Below are 17,352 nucleotides of genomic sequence, written 5' to 3'. Positions count from 1 at the left end.
TTTGCACAACATCATGCTATCTTAGTCAAATCACCCAATTACAGTTCAGAAGAGTCCCTGAAAATAGAATCAAGAAAGGCATGAAAGTTTACTAACCACTTCTCAGGTATTTCTACCTAGACATTTGGGACCAGTCTTTAACATCAGAGAGCTGGAGCCTTCATCTGGGGCTGTAGCTCACAACTCAGCCTGCATTTGTTACTGCATGTTACAACTTCAATTTATTTGCATGTGTAATACTTAGATAATTGTGTAGCCTGATGAGGTTCTAGCGTGATGTGACTTCATTACCTTTATAAGGAATTCCAGACTGAGTTCCCAAATTCTGGAACCCTTTTGGTTTTTGTTACACTCCATACACTGGGTATACTATACTATCATCTGAATCTAATGGGCAGTGAAACATGAAAATCTAAAGGGCAAAAAATCGGAAGCAATAAAATACCTTGTAACAACCAACCCATTTGTAGGGAGGGGATTCTTAAGGAATATAGCAGGAGATGAATATAGACGAAGCATTATTGTTTGAAACTAGATCCAGGGTTTCTGAGGCAAGCAGCTTCAGCATTAAGACATCTTCACAAAAATCAAACGAAGGGAAAGAACTCAAAACACCAAAATCTCTTTGGTAAACTAAATACATTCAAGAGGAAATCATGCAGCACCTGCTTAAAGAAAAAGATTTTATAATAAATAATGAAAATTTATGTTCACCTTAGACAAATTATGAGTAACAAGAAACTTAGTGACAGCTGGGTGCGGTGGCTCATGCTTGTAATCCCAGCACTTTGGGAGGCCGAGGCGGGTGGATCTCCTGAGGTCAGGAGTTCGAGACCAGCTTGGCCAACATAATGAAACCCCACCCCATCTCTATTAAAAATACAAAAATTAGCTGGGCATGGTGGCGGATGCCTGTAATCCCAGCTACTCAGGAGGCTGAGGCAGGAGAATGGCTTGAACCTGGGAGGCAAGGTTGCAGTGAGCCGAGATCGTGCCATTTGCACACTTCAGCCTGGGCAACAAGAGCGAAACTCTGTCTCAAAAAAAAAAAAAAAAAAAAAAAAAAAGAAACATAGTGACAAAACAGCAAAAATGAGGTGTTTTGGTTAAGGAAAACTAACATGATGAAGTAATGGAAAACCAGGTTTGGAAAAACCACTTCTCAAAGCAAATGCAAAACCCAGCTTGAAAGTAGAATCTCATCTCAAGAGCAGAGGTAGGTGCTTATTCCAACAATATTTGAAACTGTGCCAAAGAAATGCAGAACACATATTTCTGGGAGAAATTCTATAGTCATGAGTCTCAAACTTTTTTATCGCAAGACCCCTCATGAGGCCTTCAAAGAACTTTCCTCTGAGTTACATTTATCTGGTATTTATATTAGAAATTAACACTGAATTTAAAAATATTCATTAAAAATAATAAACCCACTTTACATTAATGTTGAAAACATTTTATGGAAAATAACTTTTCTAAAACAAAATGTAATGATTTTTGCAAATCTCTTTACTACCTAGTTTAGTAGAAGGTGACTAGATTCTTCTATCTGCTGCTGCATTCAGTCTGCTGTAATGTGCTGCTTTGGTTGAAGACATGAAGAAAATCTGGCCTCACACAAATTGTAGATGGAGAAGGGAGGGGTATTTTAGAATAGCCTGTTCAGATAACTGTGGATATTACTTGATATAACACCAAAACTCAACGAGTGAGTTGCTTAAAGTTAAGTTGCAATATAGAATCTGAAACCATAGCAATAAACTTGTTATACTGTTATATTACAATCTTTTAGCCTATCTTACACTTTTGAATAGCTCTTCATTCACGTATAATTTTGTGGCATTCAGGCATCCAGGCATCGGTCATTTGGACAATACTGGTTCACTGAATATACTATCTTTCAAATATTGACACATTTCATCAGGTAATTACTTACAAAAAAGTAAATCACATTTATTAATAGCGCCTTTAGAAAAGTCTTCCGGGTTGGGAAGTTGTGAAGCTCATGTGGCAGATACAAGTTTTTCAAGATTCTAATTTTCACTTGGAAGCTTAAATTTTATCATTTTCAATAAATACTATCAGCTGTTTTCCTGAAGTGATAGTTCATTTCACTGATTTGAGAAAATGTCTGCCAGATACCCAAATCTGAATGACCATAGTCTGTTGTTCTCTCACATAATGATGGTATTTTATGAAAAAAGAGGCTAGTTCAAAATACAGATGTCACACAGGTGCATTCCCTTGAGACAGCCATGGTACTGCAGACTGCAGGGTTATTTCATTAGTTTGTTCTTACTGCAAATGATTGGAACATGATGACTATTAGTACAGTTTGGTGCCACTGCCTGATCTGTACGAGATGACAGCAGCCTTACGATGCCTGTCATCAATTCAAATGTTGACACAGTGAAAAAGGCAAGTGATACTGTTTCTTTAAAGAAAAATAATTTTGACCTTGTGGGCCCTAGGGAGGGTCCTAGGGAAGGGTTCATGGACCACGCTTTGAGAACCACTGTTCTGTAGTGACACCCAGAATGCAGCTGGAACTCCTCCCTCCCTAATTTCTGAATAGGGAGCTACAAAGAGTGTCGACCTCAATTTTAAAAAGTCACCCAACACAGATGTTTTTTAAACTACAAACCTAACAGACTTGACAAACTCCACTGTCATTTTGGCCACTCATCGTGCACTGCATTGTCATGTTTCCTGTATAACCAACACATCAGCCTACTTACTCCAGGCTGCCGTGGGACACTCTTTGCAGAATCCTTCTCTTGACTTTCACTTGCCCTGGGTGGGCCAGGAATCAGCTGAAGCTCCTGGATGTTTCCATCAGGCACCTGAACGGTTATGTATTGCGCCAGCTTTTGAACACAACTGCAGCAGTGTTCCAGCGCCTGCTCCTTTGACTCTCCACTGAACTGTACTCGAAACAGGCGACTCTTGTCCTGTTTGACAAATCAAAAGTTATCATGAGAGACCCTCGTCATATAACTATTTACTTTGGGGTCTTCCACTGAGTGTTTCCTTTGCTTGGCGGAGGAAGAGGTATAGATAAGGGAACAGTCATCTTCACTTATTGATGCAGGCATAGAAAAGCCAATAATTGATTTTCTTCCCCCGTTTGGGAGTTGTTCATCATACTAAAATTCACTTCCCTCTGGGAAGTGACATCAGCAACAATGGAAAAGGTCATATCATAAAGACAAGGAAGATCACTATACTGATTGCAGATTAGTGTTTTATCATGCTTTGGAATAAAGATTTCATAGCTTCTAATTCCTTAAGTGAAAAATCTGTGAGGATAATAATACAGCAAGCATAGTCCTGCTCAACAAAACTTTTCTAAACTGAGTAATACCAAACCAGGTAGATACTATGTTAAACAAGGCAGTGAGCTTAAACAGTACTGGGGAAGAGTGACAGGCAGATGCTCAAAGCTAATAGATCTCATGCTAATGATCTGTAGTACCCTTTATCCTTAAAGAGGCCAGACTACCATACAAGTTGCATAGTGAAAGGCTGTCTTTAATTTGCTGTATGAGTCATATCCCTTGGCAAATTAGCAAATGTGGGACAGATGCAATTAAAAAATTTTAAAAATCTGTCAACTACATCAAACTTATTTGATTACAAGTATAAAAACATCTAAGTGCAAAAACATCTAGATTATAACAATAACATAAAATCATTTTAGAATAGTTTCCCTTTTTTCTAGTCTACTACTCTGCCTAGTTTAGAGGAGTCAACCTACATAAAAGCCTTCCGAAACAGGACTGTATATATTGTATACCTTTCATCAGTTTCTTCCGTAAAGAAATGTAGATGCTAAGCTTAGCACAGTGACAGTCCTTTTCCCTCATGAAATATATATACCATGTTGCTACCTTGAAAACACTCCTAACTACAGTTAACAAAACCCTGTAAGTTCCTATAAGCAAATAGTCCTTGATTTTCCTGTTCACAATTTATACTATTTAAATAAACCCATCAAGTAAAGCCATATATTTAGATGACAGAAAACTCTTGGCATGGCTAAGATAATGGTAAACTATCATGTTTAGAAGAATAGGCACCACTACCCCTTTTCACTGCCTGTATTTGGTACTCTTTATATTTGAATTCATTTAATTTTTTCCCCTGAATATAAAAATAATCCATTATCATTATGGTATCCAACATTGGAAAAAATGTGAAGAGTCATATGTATCTGTGGGTGTATAAAAGAATATATACAAACACATGTATATTTAATTTCTAAAATTTTAGGTACATAGGTGTATATATTTATGAGGTACATGAGATGTTTTGATACAGGCATTCAATGAGTAATAACCACATCATGGAAAATGGGGTATCCATCCCCTCAAGCACTTATCCTTTGTGTTACAAACAATCCAACCATACTCGTATTTAAAAATTTCCATTATCGTCATCCTGTTGTGCTATCAAATACTAGGTCCTGTTCATTCTTTTTTTGGACCCATTAACCATCCCCACTACCCCTTCCCAGCCTCTGGCAACCATCCTTCTACTCTTTACCTCCACGAGTTCAATTGTTTTGATTTTTAGATCCCACAAATAAGTGAGAATATGTGATGTTTGTCTTTCTGTGCCTGGTTTATTTCACTTAACATAATGACCCCCAGTTCCATCCATGTTGTTGCAAGTAACAAGATCTCATAATTTTTTTTTTTTTTAACTTTTATTCTAAGTTCAAGGGTCCAAGTGCAGGTTTTTTACATGGGTAAACTTGTGTCATGGGAGTTTGTTGTACAGATTATTGCATCACCCAGGTATTAAGCCTAGTACCCATTTGTTATTTTTCCTGATCCTCTCCTTCCTCTACCCTCCAAAAGGCCCCGGTGTGTGTTGCTCCCCTCTATGTATTCATGTGTTCTCATCATTTAGCTCCCACTTATAAGTGAGAACTTGTGGTATTTGGTTTTCTGTTCCTGTGTTAGTTTGCTAGGGATAATGGCCTCCAGCTCCATCCATGTCCCTGCAAAAAATATTTCATGTTTTTATGGCTGCATAGTACTCCATAGTGTGTATGTACATTTTCTTTTTCTAGTCTATCATTGATGGGCACTTAGGTTGATTCCATGTCTTTGCTATTGTGAATAGTGCCACAAAGAACATGCATGTGCATGTGTCAATATTACAGAGTGATTTATATTCCTTTGATTATATACCAAGTAACGGGATTGCTGGGTCAGATGGTGTTTTAGGTCTTTGAGGAATTGCCACACTGTCTTCCACAATGGCTGACCTAATTTACACTCCCACCAACAGTATATAAGCACAACCTGCCAGCATCTGTTATTTTTTTACTTTTTAGTAATAGTCATTCTGAATGGTATGAGATGGTATCTCACTGGTTTTGATTTGCATGTCTCTAATGATCAGTAATACTGAGCTTTTTTTCATATAGTTGTTGGCTGCATGTATGTCTTACTTTTAAAAAGTATCTATTCAGGCTGGGCACAGTGACTCATGCCTATAATCCCAGCTCTTTGGGAGGCCGAGGCAGGAGGATCACAAGGTCAAGAGATCGAGGCCATCCTGGCCAACATGATGAAACCCTGTCTCTAGTAAAAACACAAAAATTAGCTGGGCATGGTGGCGCATGCCTGTAGTCCCAGCTATTCGGGAGGCTGAGGCAGAAGAATCACTTGAACCCGGGAGGTGGAGGTTGCAGTGAGCCTAGAGCATGCCACCGCACTCCAGCCTGGCAATGGCAAGACTCCATCTCAAAAAAGAAAAAAGAAAAAAAAAGTGTCTATTCATGTCCTTTTCCCACTTTCTCATGGAGTTGTTTTTTTCTTGTAAATTTAAGTTCCTTGTAGGTGCTGGATATTAGACCTTTGTCATATGCATAGTTTGCAAAAATGTTCTCCTATTCTATAGGTTTTGTGTTTACTTTGTTGATAGTTTCTTTTGCTGTGCATAGCTCTTTGGTTTAATTAGATCCTATTTTGCTTTTGTTGCAATTGCTTTTGGCATCTTTGTCACGAAATCTTTGGCTGTGCCTGTGTCCTGGATGGTACTGCCTAGGTTGTCTTCCAGCATTTTTATAGTGTTTGGTTTTACATTTAAGTCTTTAATCCATCTTGAATTAATTTTTGTATTTCTGCGTATGGCTAGCCAGTTATACCCATTCTGCGTATGGCTATTTTATGGCTGAATAGTACTCCCTTGTGTATAAGTACCACATTTTCTTTGTCCATTTATCTGCTGATGAACACTTAGGTTGCTTCCATATCTTGGCTATAGTGAATAGTGCTGCAACAAACATGGGGGTGCAGATATCCTGATAATATTGATTTCCTTTCTTTTGGGTATATATCCAGCAGTAGTATTGCTGGATCATATGGTAGCTCTATTTTTAGTTTTTTGAGGAACGTCCAAACTGTTCTCCATAATGATTGTACTAATTTACATTCCCACCAACCATTTAAGAGGGTCCCCTTTTCACCACATCCTCTCCTGCATTTGTTATTGCCTGTCTTTTGGATAAAAGCCATTTTAACTGGAGTGAGATGATATCTCATTGTAGTTGTGATTTGCATTTCTCTGATGATCAGTGATGTTGATCACCTTTTCATATACCTGTTTGCCATTTGCTTTTTGAGAAATGTCTATTCAAATCTTTTGCCCATTTTTTAATCAGATTATTAGATTTTTTTTCCCTATTGAGTTGTCTGAGCTCCTTATACATTCTGGTTATTAATCCCTTGTTATATGGGTAGTTTGTAAATATTTTCTCCCCTTCTGTGGGTTGTCTCTTTACTTTGCTGTGCAGAAGCTTTTTAACTTAAAGTGATCCCCTTTGTCCATTTTTGCTTTGGTTGTCTACACTTGTGGGGTATTACTCAAGAAATTTTTGCCCAGATCAATGTCCTGGAGAGTTTCCTCAATGTTTTCTTATAGTAGTTTTCATAGTTTGAGGTGTTCGATTTAAGTATTTAATCCATTTTTATTTGATTTTTGTATATGGTGAAAGATAGGAGTCTTGTTTCATTCTTCTGCACATAGATACCAGTTTCCCAGAACTCTTTTTTTTTTTTCTCCTGAGACAGTTTTGCTCTTGTTGCCCAGGCTGGAGTCCAATGACACAATCTTGGCTCACCGCAACCTCTACTTCCCGGGTTCAAGCGATTCTCCAGCCTCAGCAATTTCCCAGAACTCTTTATTGAAGAGACTGTCTTTTCCCTCAGGGTATGTTCTTGGCACTTTTATCGAAAATGAGTTCACTGATAAATATATTTTTATAGGTTATATATTGTATGTGTGTATATAAAATACATTGCTGTTCTATAACATAATTTTTAATTTAACATCAAATATATAAAAATAGAAGTAATAGAAGCCTCATTACTTTGAATGGCTGAAGAGTATTCCTTTATTTAACTGGCCCCCTATGGATGAACATTTAGGTTATTTCCAGCCTTTGTTCCTATTATAAACCACAAAGCTTTAACAAGCACTCTTATACATACATCTTTGTGTATACATGCCTAAAAGCAGACTTGCTGGGTCAAAGGATGTGTGTAATTCATATTTTGGTACATAATGCCTAACTCCCCTGTGGCAAGACAGGGCTGATTTACTCCCACCAAGAATCTATGTGCCCATTTCCCTCCAACACTAAGGATTCTGTTTTTAAATTTTTGTCAACATACTAGGTTAACACAGTTTTTTAAAAATTTCATTTCTTTGATTACAAGTGAGGTTGACTATCTTTCTTATGCTTATTGGTCATTTGTATTTTTTCTTTTAGTGTATTACCTATTCATGCCCTTAGCCATTTTCCTCTTGGATGGATAATCCCCAAATTATCAAGAGTCATTGAAAGCTAACCTTCCCTGAGGAAGGGAAAAGAACTGATAAGAAACCTATACATTCAGTCTATAATACTACTATGAATCTTCTTTTGTGAAATTAAACTGATTTCTTGTTTACAGTTATTTAGCTGTTTCCAACAGACTCTATATGAAGACATCTATATGAAGTACCCTTATATTAGCTATTAGGATTCTGCGATTAACCTTCTGACAGTGACATCAGCAACTGTACTTCATAGCTAGCTTTAAAAAGCTGTATGCACAAGCAGACACTAAGCATACAAGCAGGGCAAAAACCTGAGACCAGTTATATATGTGAATGTATATAATAATCAGTTTGGATAGCTAGGGTTTTTTTTGGAGTATAATTCCAAAAAAGCAACAGAGTAGGTTACATGTCTAATAGCCTAACTGAAGTCTTGTTCCATGTTTGCTTCTGTAAAAATTTTAGAATTTGAGCTTATCATCTAAAGCCAGAAATACCACTTCAATGCATGTGGATCCAAGATAAAACCCAGGTACATCAGGAAAAATCTGAAAATCAGTTGTATCTCCATCCTATATCCTCAATGCCATAGGTTACCATAATGGAAAACTTTCCACTGGGTTAACCAGAGGGACTGCTAAAGATTGAAAGTCTTGATGAGATTTATTGTTATGCCATAATTAAAAGTCAGAAAGAGCTTCTTGCTGTGAAGTGAAAAGTTCTCAAGTATACCAACAATCACGAACTTCGCCAAATATACAGTCTCTAGTTTCTATCACCTAAGAAGATGGGCTCATAATTACTGTATCTGAAGTGGTGAAGTGGTGGCTTACATGTAAAGTTGCACCTACCCTCCTTCAGAACACTTAATTTCAAGTTATAACAACTAATACAGACTCAAGGAAGCAAATTTAAGGATAAGTGCTTATCTCTTTTCACTTATCTCCATGTACTCACAAAGGGATTAGGCCTACTAAGTGCTGGCTCACAGGTATGAATAGCATCTCCATACAGAGATGCTTAGACCACAGGCTCCACAGTAGGTGTTCCAAGGCATCGTCATGCCCTGGAAAATGTGGAGCCCAGTTAACACGACATAGAGAGCCAAGGAGACACTAGAGGCCTCCTAAAAACCCAGTGGGTTTTCCCGCTGGTTTTAGATTCATCACCCAGATTGGTACAAAATTTTCCATTACCACTAAGACCCCAACCGAAGCAGTTTTCCCCACCACTAATTGTGAATTTCTTTACTATAGAAAATGTGGAAGTACAGAAAAAGGTCTTAACCAGAGAAGGTACTTCAGCATTTTGATTCTTTGCTTTGAAACTAAAAGGTAATACTCAAAGCCTTGGCTAGACGAAATCATTTTAAAAACTCCTCAGTGAGTTACTGGGAGTGAGAAGTAAAGAGGACAGTGGTTGTTTGGTTTCCTTCTTTGAGCCAAAGTGCCCTTAAGATAAGGAATTATATGTCTATTGTTAGCCCCCTATTTGATCAGAATTGCTGGAAAAAGGGAAGCCTACCTTATAAGTAGGCAGAATTTATTCAACCTACTTATTTCAGTTCAGAGAGAAAAGAAATATAATGTTTACTACTCACAAAATTTATATTAAATTGCTATAAAAGGAATGAAAATTTTACTTCTTCCATTTGTCAATTAAATAATAGTGTTTTGGCAAAATACTTGAAAACTAAAAGTTATCCAAGCCAAGAAGCACCAGAGATACTCTTTGCCAGGTAGGGCAAAAGAAGAATCTGTTGGTTCAATGTCAACATATTACATCAGGTCAATAGATCAAAGGAGGAAAAAACCCATGATCTTAATACTTGTCAAAAAGCATTTGATAAAATGATATGTAATCCTGATAAAGGTATTAAATAAACTATAATTGAAAGAGAATCTCCCTTACATGATAAAGAATATCCGACCATTAGCTAGGCGTGGTGGCACACTCCTGTGGTCCTAACTACTCAGGAGGATGGGGCGGGAGGATTGCTTGAGCCCTGAAGGTTGAGGCTGCAGTGAGCAGAGATCACAACACTGCTCCAGCCTGGGTGACAGAATTAGACTCTTCTCAAAAAAAAAAAAAAAAAAAAAAAAAAAAAAGCCAGTTAACAGCCAGAGATGGAGTTAATGTCTAAACACTACTTCCCATGCAAGTCAGGAAGACGTCAAAGATACTATAACCCTATGATTACAGCATTCTGGGAGATCTAGACGATTCGGTAAGCTGGGGAAAGTAATAAAAAATATAAATCATTGGAAAGAAATACAATTGTCTGTAAGTTATAAAAACACTTTCCTAGAAATTAAAAAAAATAAACAGTTAATAAAAGTTTAGTAAGGAGGTTAAATTTAAACTAATTCAGAAAAAAATCCAATAATAACTGGCTGAAAATATATTTGGGATAAAGAATACCATTTACAGCTAGATGTGGTGGCTCACACCTGTAATCCCAGCACTTTGGGAGGCTGAGGCGGGCAGATCACCTGAGGTCGGGAGTTTGAGACCAGCCTGACCAACATGGAGAAACCCTGTCTCTCCTAAAAATACAAAATTAGCTGGGTGTGGTAGCACATGCCTGTAATCCCAGCTAGTCAGGAGGCTGAGGCAGGAGAATCGCTTGAACCCGGGAGGAGGTTGCAGTGAGCTGAGATCGCGCCATTGCACTCCAGCCTAGGCAACAAGAGCGAAACTCCGTCTCAAAAAAAAACAAACAAAAAAAACCATTGACAGTAACAGGCAAATGGTTCCTAGTTTTAAATGTTTAAAAAGTTTGTGCATACAGTATGTACACAAATATATAAAATTATATAGCTACACAAATTATACATAGTTTGAAGAAGAGAAAAACTAGGCAAAAGAAGTAGACAGGTGATTCACAGAAGAAATACAAATGTTACATTACCATTCTCATCAGTTTTAACAAGAAATGCAAATTAAAGGAATATGCTCATTTCTGCCTGTCAAATTAGAAACTAGTTTTTGAATTTAAATTGTATCACCATGTTGGAGAGGATTTGGATAAATGAACATTCTTACACATTGCCAGTACAGTAGAAGCAGGGACAACCTATCGGGAGGGCAAATTTATTTTTTTTTAAAAAAGTGTATACTTCTAGGACTTCTATCTCAAGAACCCTGTAAATAAATCCTTATGAAAATCAGAACATTTTTATAATAGTGAAAAATTAGTGATGAGTTAAACCCTAGTGCATCCAAACAATAACATGCTACCAAGCCATTATGGGTGTTTTCTTTCAGAGACTATCTAATGACTTGGTATAATGTTCCTGATAAAAAGAACAGGATGCAAAGTACTATAATCCCCATTTTATAAATTATCTATATGGTGGATACTCAATTAGCACAAGCCAATCCACAAGAGGGGCTGGAAACGTCAAACGCTCATTTTCCTAATCTTTGCAGTTTGGGACAGCCATATTACACTGGTCCATGACACATAAGCAGGCATCTTCTGGGGGTTGTGGGTGGTGGAGAGCTATATAGGAAAGTGGATGCTTTCCTTATAAAAGGGCCAGGTGATGCTGACCTTCCTTCTATGGAAATACAGTAGAGCTGCAGCAACCATTCTGCACCCAAGAGGGAGAGGCCAGGAGAATTACCGAGATGCCGACCTGGACACTGTTGAGTTGCTGGAGGATGCTAGCAAGGGCCTGTTTCTAGATTTCTTTTTTCTTTTTTTTTGAGACGGAGTCTTGCTGTGTCACCCATGCTGGAATGTAGTGGTGTGATCTTGTCTCACTGCAACCGCTGCCTCCTAGGTTCAAGCAATTCTCTCGCCTCAGCTTCCCAAGTAGCTGGGATTACAGGCACCTACCACCACCCCTGGCTAATTTTTGTATTTTTAGTAAAGAAGGGGTTTCACCATGTTGTCCAGGCTGGTCTTGAACTCCTGACTAAAGGTGATCCACCCGTCTTGGCCTCCCAAAATGCTGGGATTACAGGCATGAGCCACCATGCCCAGCCTAGATTTCCTTTTAAGTGAAAAAAAAGAAATCTGGTTTTTTAGGCCATTATAGCTGATTTTTCTCTTACATGCATCTGAACACAATCCTAACTGATATAGTATATATGCTTAGTAAAACCTTCAGAATATTAATAATTATTTTTGAGTGGTCAAATTATGGTTGATTTTTATTTTGCTCTTTGTAGTTAGTTTAAAATTTTAGTAATAATGTATATTTAGAAAAATTTAAAACTCAAATATCAAACATACAGCATGGTATAACTTTTTCAGAGCTCTATACATTCATTCAGTATGATATGGTCTGGAGCTAAGTCCAAAGATCAAAGGGCAGCCTGGTTCTCTGATAGCTAGTCATAACCTGGGCTATTGGCATAAGTTACTTTCCTTATATGGGAAACAAAACGGGTTCTTGAACATTTTGGAGTGTGCGCTCTGGATCCCTGCAGCAATCTGGTAAGCCAGTGGACCCCTTCTCAGAACAATGTTTTTAATCACACAAAATGCACAAGTTTACAAAGAAACCAATTATACCGAATTAGTTTATTACAATATTAAGGCACTAATTTGTGAACTAATATATATGCTTCTTTATTAATGTATTTGATAATAAAGATCTAGTAGGAGGACTAATAAACACCTTAATTTTGAGGTAGTGATGAGCATAAACATTTGAGATGTCAGAAACAACTGAAATGTGATATGAAAGTATCTGTGATTTCCATTAGTGAGAAGGTCTAAAACTACTGTGGTCTGCTGGCCTTACCTTCATAGTGGAAGGAAATGATAAATTTCAATTAGAGGTCAGTGAAAATCCATGGAAGTTCATGGACCCCCTGAATTCTATGGAGACTCTGGGGTCTGTGTACCCCAGGTTAATACCCCTCCACTAGATAATCATCTAACTCTCAGAGTCTGAGTCCCTCAAAAATTAGTATCTTTCACTTAAATTTCAATATTATCTACTCCATGAATGTTAACAGATTGGTTTTCATAGTTATTTTTGAAGGAAAATGATCCAGGTGATTAATATGAATGTTTCTTTGATGAGGATCATTCTTTACACAATACAGCTAGAAAGCAAGTAAAAGGGAAATTTTTTAATATTAAAAAGAGAAAAAATGAAAATACATATTCACTGAATCATTTGAAGATATACACCTTTTAAAACATCCAAATAGCAAGACAAATGATGTACTCCACTTCCGATTTGTGCTTGGGGGATAGAGAATGGCTGCACAGCTCCATCAGACGCATATTGATAAATCCATCAGAGCCTGACTCCTTAGCAATGTCCTCCTGCTAATGAGGCTTCTGCCTCTCTACGGTCCTTGTTTCATGTTTTGCTCATAGTACAAACCTTTCTTAAACATTTGTATTCTTCCCAGTACCCATCACCTACCAATAGATGCCCCCAAACACCTCCCCAACATACACACATAGAAGATGAGAAGAGTATGATCGTTAGCTTAAATCTTGCCTTTATCGTTGTTCCAAACAACAGACAATCCACGCGTCTTACAATCTTCAACCAGTCCTTGCTACCAATGAGTGAAAACCCTTCCTGAAACAAAATTAGGCAAAAATTAGCAACAAAAACAAAAATATGAAGAATAGCTATGGCTGCAGCTACTTCCTGTTAGAAAGTTGTATATTTATTTATTGTGTAACTCAAACATAGTAGCAATGACTCAATAAAACCAGTTGCCAAGGATGACCCTTATACTAAGTCCTCAATGTCCTGGTGCTTTTCCTGCATGAGGAACATAAGACAACTTTTTTTCTTAATCTTTTTATGTTGAAAATCAATACAATACTAAAGATAGTTAAGTGTCCATAGTCATATTTGATATAAAATGGCTTTCTATGCCTCTAGGATTTGCCAAAATATTTTATATTCCCCCAAATCAAGGGTTCCATTATACTGATTTATTAACTTATCTGGCACGTCTCTAATTCCATAGTAAGATTTCTCTTCACAAGAATCTTATTTTCAGATTCCTATGAATGGTAAATTTAAAGCAGTTTGCTTTTGGATACTGAATGTTTACTTCTTCATTTCCATCTGAAAAAACAAAAAAAAGGCAAAGAGGGCAGTAGAGGGCACACAAGTCTCAAATGAGACACAACAGTTGGATCCATAAAGTGAAAAGATAAACTTTCTCTGCCATTTACTAAGAAAGTCAGTGGAATGAACTATCTGATGATTATGGCAGCTCTTAAGCGCCAATTATGTTGTCAGTGATTTCCTCAGTTAAGCAACCCATTGAGTTAGAATATGTTTAGCATACAGTAAAACCAATCCAGGAGATTAACTGGCAATATGCAAAAACTGCATGCAAACTGCCGGTCTACCCTTAAATGTTAGTCCACCACAGCCAGGGAAGGCTGCTGGAGTAATCTGAGAAATCCCCAACTCTTAAAAAAACAGAAGAAAATGTAGTCCCTTATCCATTTGAACCCTCACAAAATCCCTCTGCCTAAAACTCAGTATGCTGAAAGTTGCAACTTTCATAGAAATCTACAACCTGGGAAACAGTGAGGGTTAATTCTTTGATGCTTTCATTAAAAAAAGAAAAAATATATATACATATATATATATAGCTGGGCGTGGTGGCAGGCGCCTGTAGTCCCAGCTACTCGGGAGGCTGATGCAGGAGAATGGCGTGAACCCAGGAGGCGGAGGTGCAGTGAGCCAAGATTGCACCACTGCACTCCAGCCTGGGGGACAGAGCGAGATTCCGTCTAAAAAAAAAAAAAAAAAAGTCAGTTTTGAAATGCTACCTCTAAGCATTTTATCAATAGCAGGGTTTTTTTTCCAAATGGAAAAAGAAGTTAGACAAACCATTTATGATTTCTTCTTAAAACCCTCTCAGAATTAGCAAAAAGAAATGTTGATTATTACATCCAAAAATACAGTAAATTGTAGTTTCAAGTGGCAATATATGAGGAAACTGGCACTCACACACATTGCTGGTGGGAGTGCAAATTGGTGCAATGCTTATGGAGGGCAATTTGGCAATATCAAAATTACAAATGTATTTACATTTGGACCCAGCAATCCCAATGCTGGGAATTCATTTTACAGATCAACCTGCACATGTATGAAGTGATGCATGGAGAAGAGTAAGCATTTCTGCTTTTTTTTTTTTTTTTTAACAGAAGATTGGAAATAAGTATGCATCAAAGGTGGATTGGTTAAGTAAATTGTGGTACTCTATACAATGGAATACTATACAGGTGTAAAAAGTAGTAAATGTTATATATCAGCACTGTCCAGTAGAAATAGAATTTGAGCCGGGCGCGGTGGCTCACGCCTGTAATCCCAGCACTTTGGGAGGCCGAGGCGGGCGGATCACGAGGTCAGGAGATCGAGACCATCCTGGCTAACACGGTGAAACCCCGTCTCTAGTGAAAATACAAAAAATTAGCCAGGCGCGGTGGCGGGCGCCTGTAGTCCCAGCTACTCGGGAGGCTGAGGCAGGAGAATGGCGTGAACCCAGGAGGCAGAGCTTGCAGTGAGTCGAGATAGCACCACTGCAGTCTGGCCTGGGTGAAAGAGCGAGCCTCCGTCTGAAAAAAAAAAAAAAAAAAAAGAAATAGAATTTGAGCCACATATGTGATTTAAAGTTCTCTAGTATCACTTTTAAAAAAAGATAAATTGGCAGAATTGGTCTTAATATTTTATTTAACCAACTATATCAAAAAAATTGAACAAATTGGTGACTAGATTGTAAACAATGTAAAACATTAATGAGACAGTTTGCATTTTTTTTAATACTGTCTTTGAAATCCAGTGTGTGTTTTACACTTATACCACATCTCAATTTGGATGTTGGATTTTCAATGGTTAAAGTGAAATGTAGTCCTACTAAAACAATAAAGTTGAGATTAATAGGAAAATATTGTTCACTGTTTTCATTTTTTAAATCTAAATTTAAATTAAATTAAATTTAAAATTCCATTTTTAGTTGTACCTGCCACATTTCAAGTGCTCCACAGCCACATATGACTCCTACTGACCTTGGACAGTGCAGCTCTATATAAACTGAAATCTAACACATATTGTTAGGCAAAAAAGCAAGCTACATAACAATGTCCATCATATGCTACTTTTTTAATAAGTAAGAGAGAACATAATAACGTATATTCTTTACATAAAGAACTGGAGCACTAATACACAAGAGGCTAATAAAAATGTTATCTGCAGGGAGTGAAGGTGAACAGTGCAGATGGGGCAGGGGTGGGAATAAAAGCTTTTTCTATGCCTTTTTACATTGCTCTGATTTTTGAGCTGTGTAAGCTTCTTATGCATGTATGAGAAAATTTGTGCAAACATTTGTGCTGGACAACATTATTGCTTAATGTTATGCTTAATGCTTGTGTTATGCATAATGCTTAAATTTGTGCTGGACAACACTGTGCTTATAGTTAACAATACTGTACTGAACACTTAAAATGAGGGTACATTTCATGTCGCATGTTTTTTACCACAATTTTTAAAAGGCATGAAACAGCATAGCCTGTCTGGGAACCTGCAAGGAGATCACTGTCGCTGGAGTTGATGGGGGGATACCCACTACAATATGGCATGAACTCAAGGAAGAGGCAGAAGCAGGACCTGAGAAGGGGTGTGCCCTTCCTCCTCAACAGCAACTCTTAGTTGAGCTGCTTTATGGCTCTTCATCAATTTGTTCAAACCATTTTGCCATGGAGTTTCCTATGTCTCTTCTGCCTCTTCCCCCTACTTTTTTTGCCTAATTAACCTCTGATCATTGTTCACTTCTTGCCTAGTCTCTCAACTAGGTGACTCTGTTGTACTTAACATTCCACTTTCTCTCATAGCATTTATCATTGTGTCTGTGTGTTTGTAGTGATTTCCTTAATGTCTATTTTTTCACTAGACTATAAGCCCCATGAGGGAAGGGGCTAAGTTCGTTTTGCTCTCTAATGAATATATATAGCACCTATTATAGTGCTTAACACTAGAAGGTGCTTCAATAAGTTTATTGAGTGAATAAATGAAACTCTTTATTACAATTAATTAAAAGACTATCTATTGGGTACTACGCTCACTACCTGGGTGATAGGATCATTTGTATCCCAAACCTCAACATCACACAATATATTCAGGTAACAAACCTGCACATGTACCCCTGAATCTAAAATGAAAATTGAAATTATTTTTAAAAATTAATTAGACTATTTCATGCCAGGACCAGTATCATTTCTTGGGACCAGTGATGACCACAAATCTATTACCTATCCAGTGATATAGAACATCTTACTTTTATTTGACTTATGCTAATGTTCAAAATTCAGAAAGTTCTTTCCTCCTAATGCTGAGATTTAGTAAAGAAGCCTGTGTGTCTAACTACTTGCCATACATAAATTTCAATAACTGATCTGCCTTGCTGTGAAAATCCACCTGTTTGAATCTCTTTAAGGCTTATCCATCTAGATAATTCAGTTTGGCTCAACTGATAGCTTCTCTGTAGCTTTTCCTGACTTTCTCACAATTAAGTGAC

The 17,352-nt window shown here is 37.4% G+C and overlaps 1 protein-coding gene across 2 annotated transcripts in view; it reads right to left on the bottom strand.

Annotated features, from left to right (window-relative positions):
• REC114 (REC114 meiotic recombination protein) overlaps positions 1-17,352 on the bottom strand; it is a 137,572-nt gene that overhangs the window by 6,139 nt on the left and 114,081 nt on the right. For both annotated transcript variants that reach the window (XM_054531655.1, XM_002825645.4), the window contains 2 exons: positions 13,305-13,388; positions 2,736-2,948 (listed from right to left, as the gene is read on the bottom strand). In XM_054531655.1, coding sequence (XP_054387630.1) covers positions 2,736-2,948; positions 13,305-13,388 — 297 coding nt within the window. The remainder of the gene's footprint in view (positions 1-2,735; positions 2,949-13,304; positions 13,389-17,352) is intronic.

This window comes from Pongo abelii, chromosome 16, assembly GCF_028885655.2.
Source record: "Pongo abelii isolate AG06213 chromosome 16, NHGRI_mPonAbe1-v2.0_pri, whole genome shotgun sequence".
Taxonomy (NCBI): Eukaryota; Metazoa; Chordata; class Mammalia; order Primates; family Hominidae; genus Pongo; species Pongo abelii.
The sequence above is the reverse complement of the archived record's forward strand: the minus strand, read 5'-3'. Positions and strand labels throughout refer to the sequence as shown.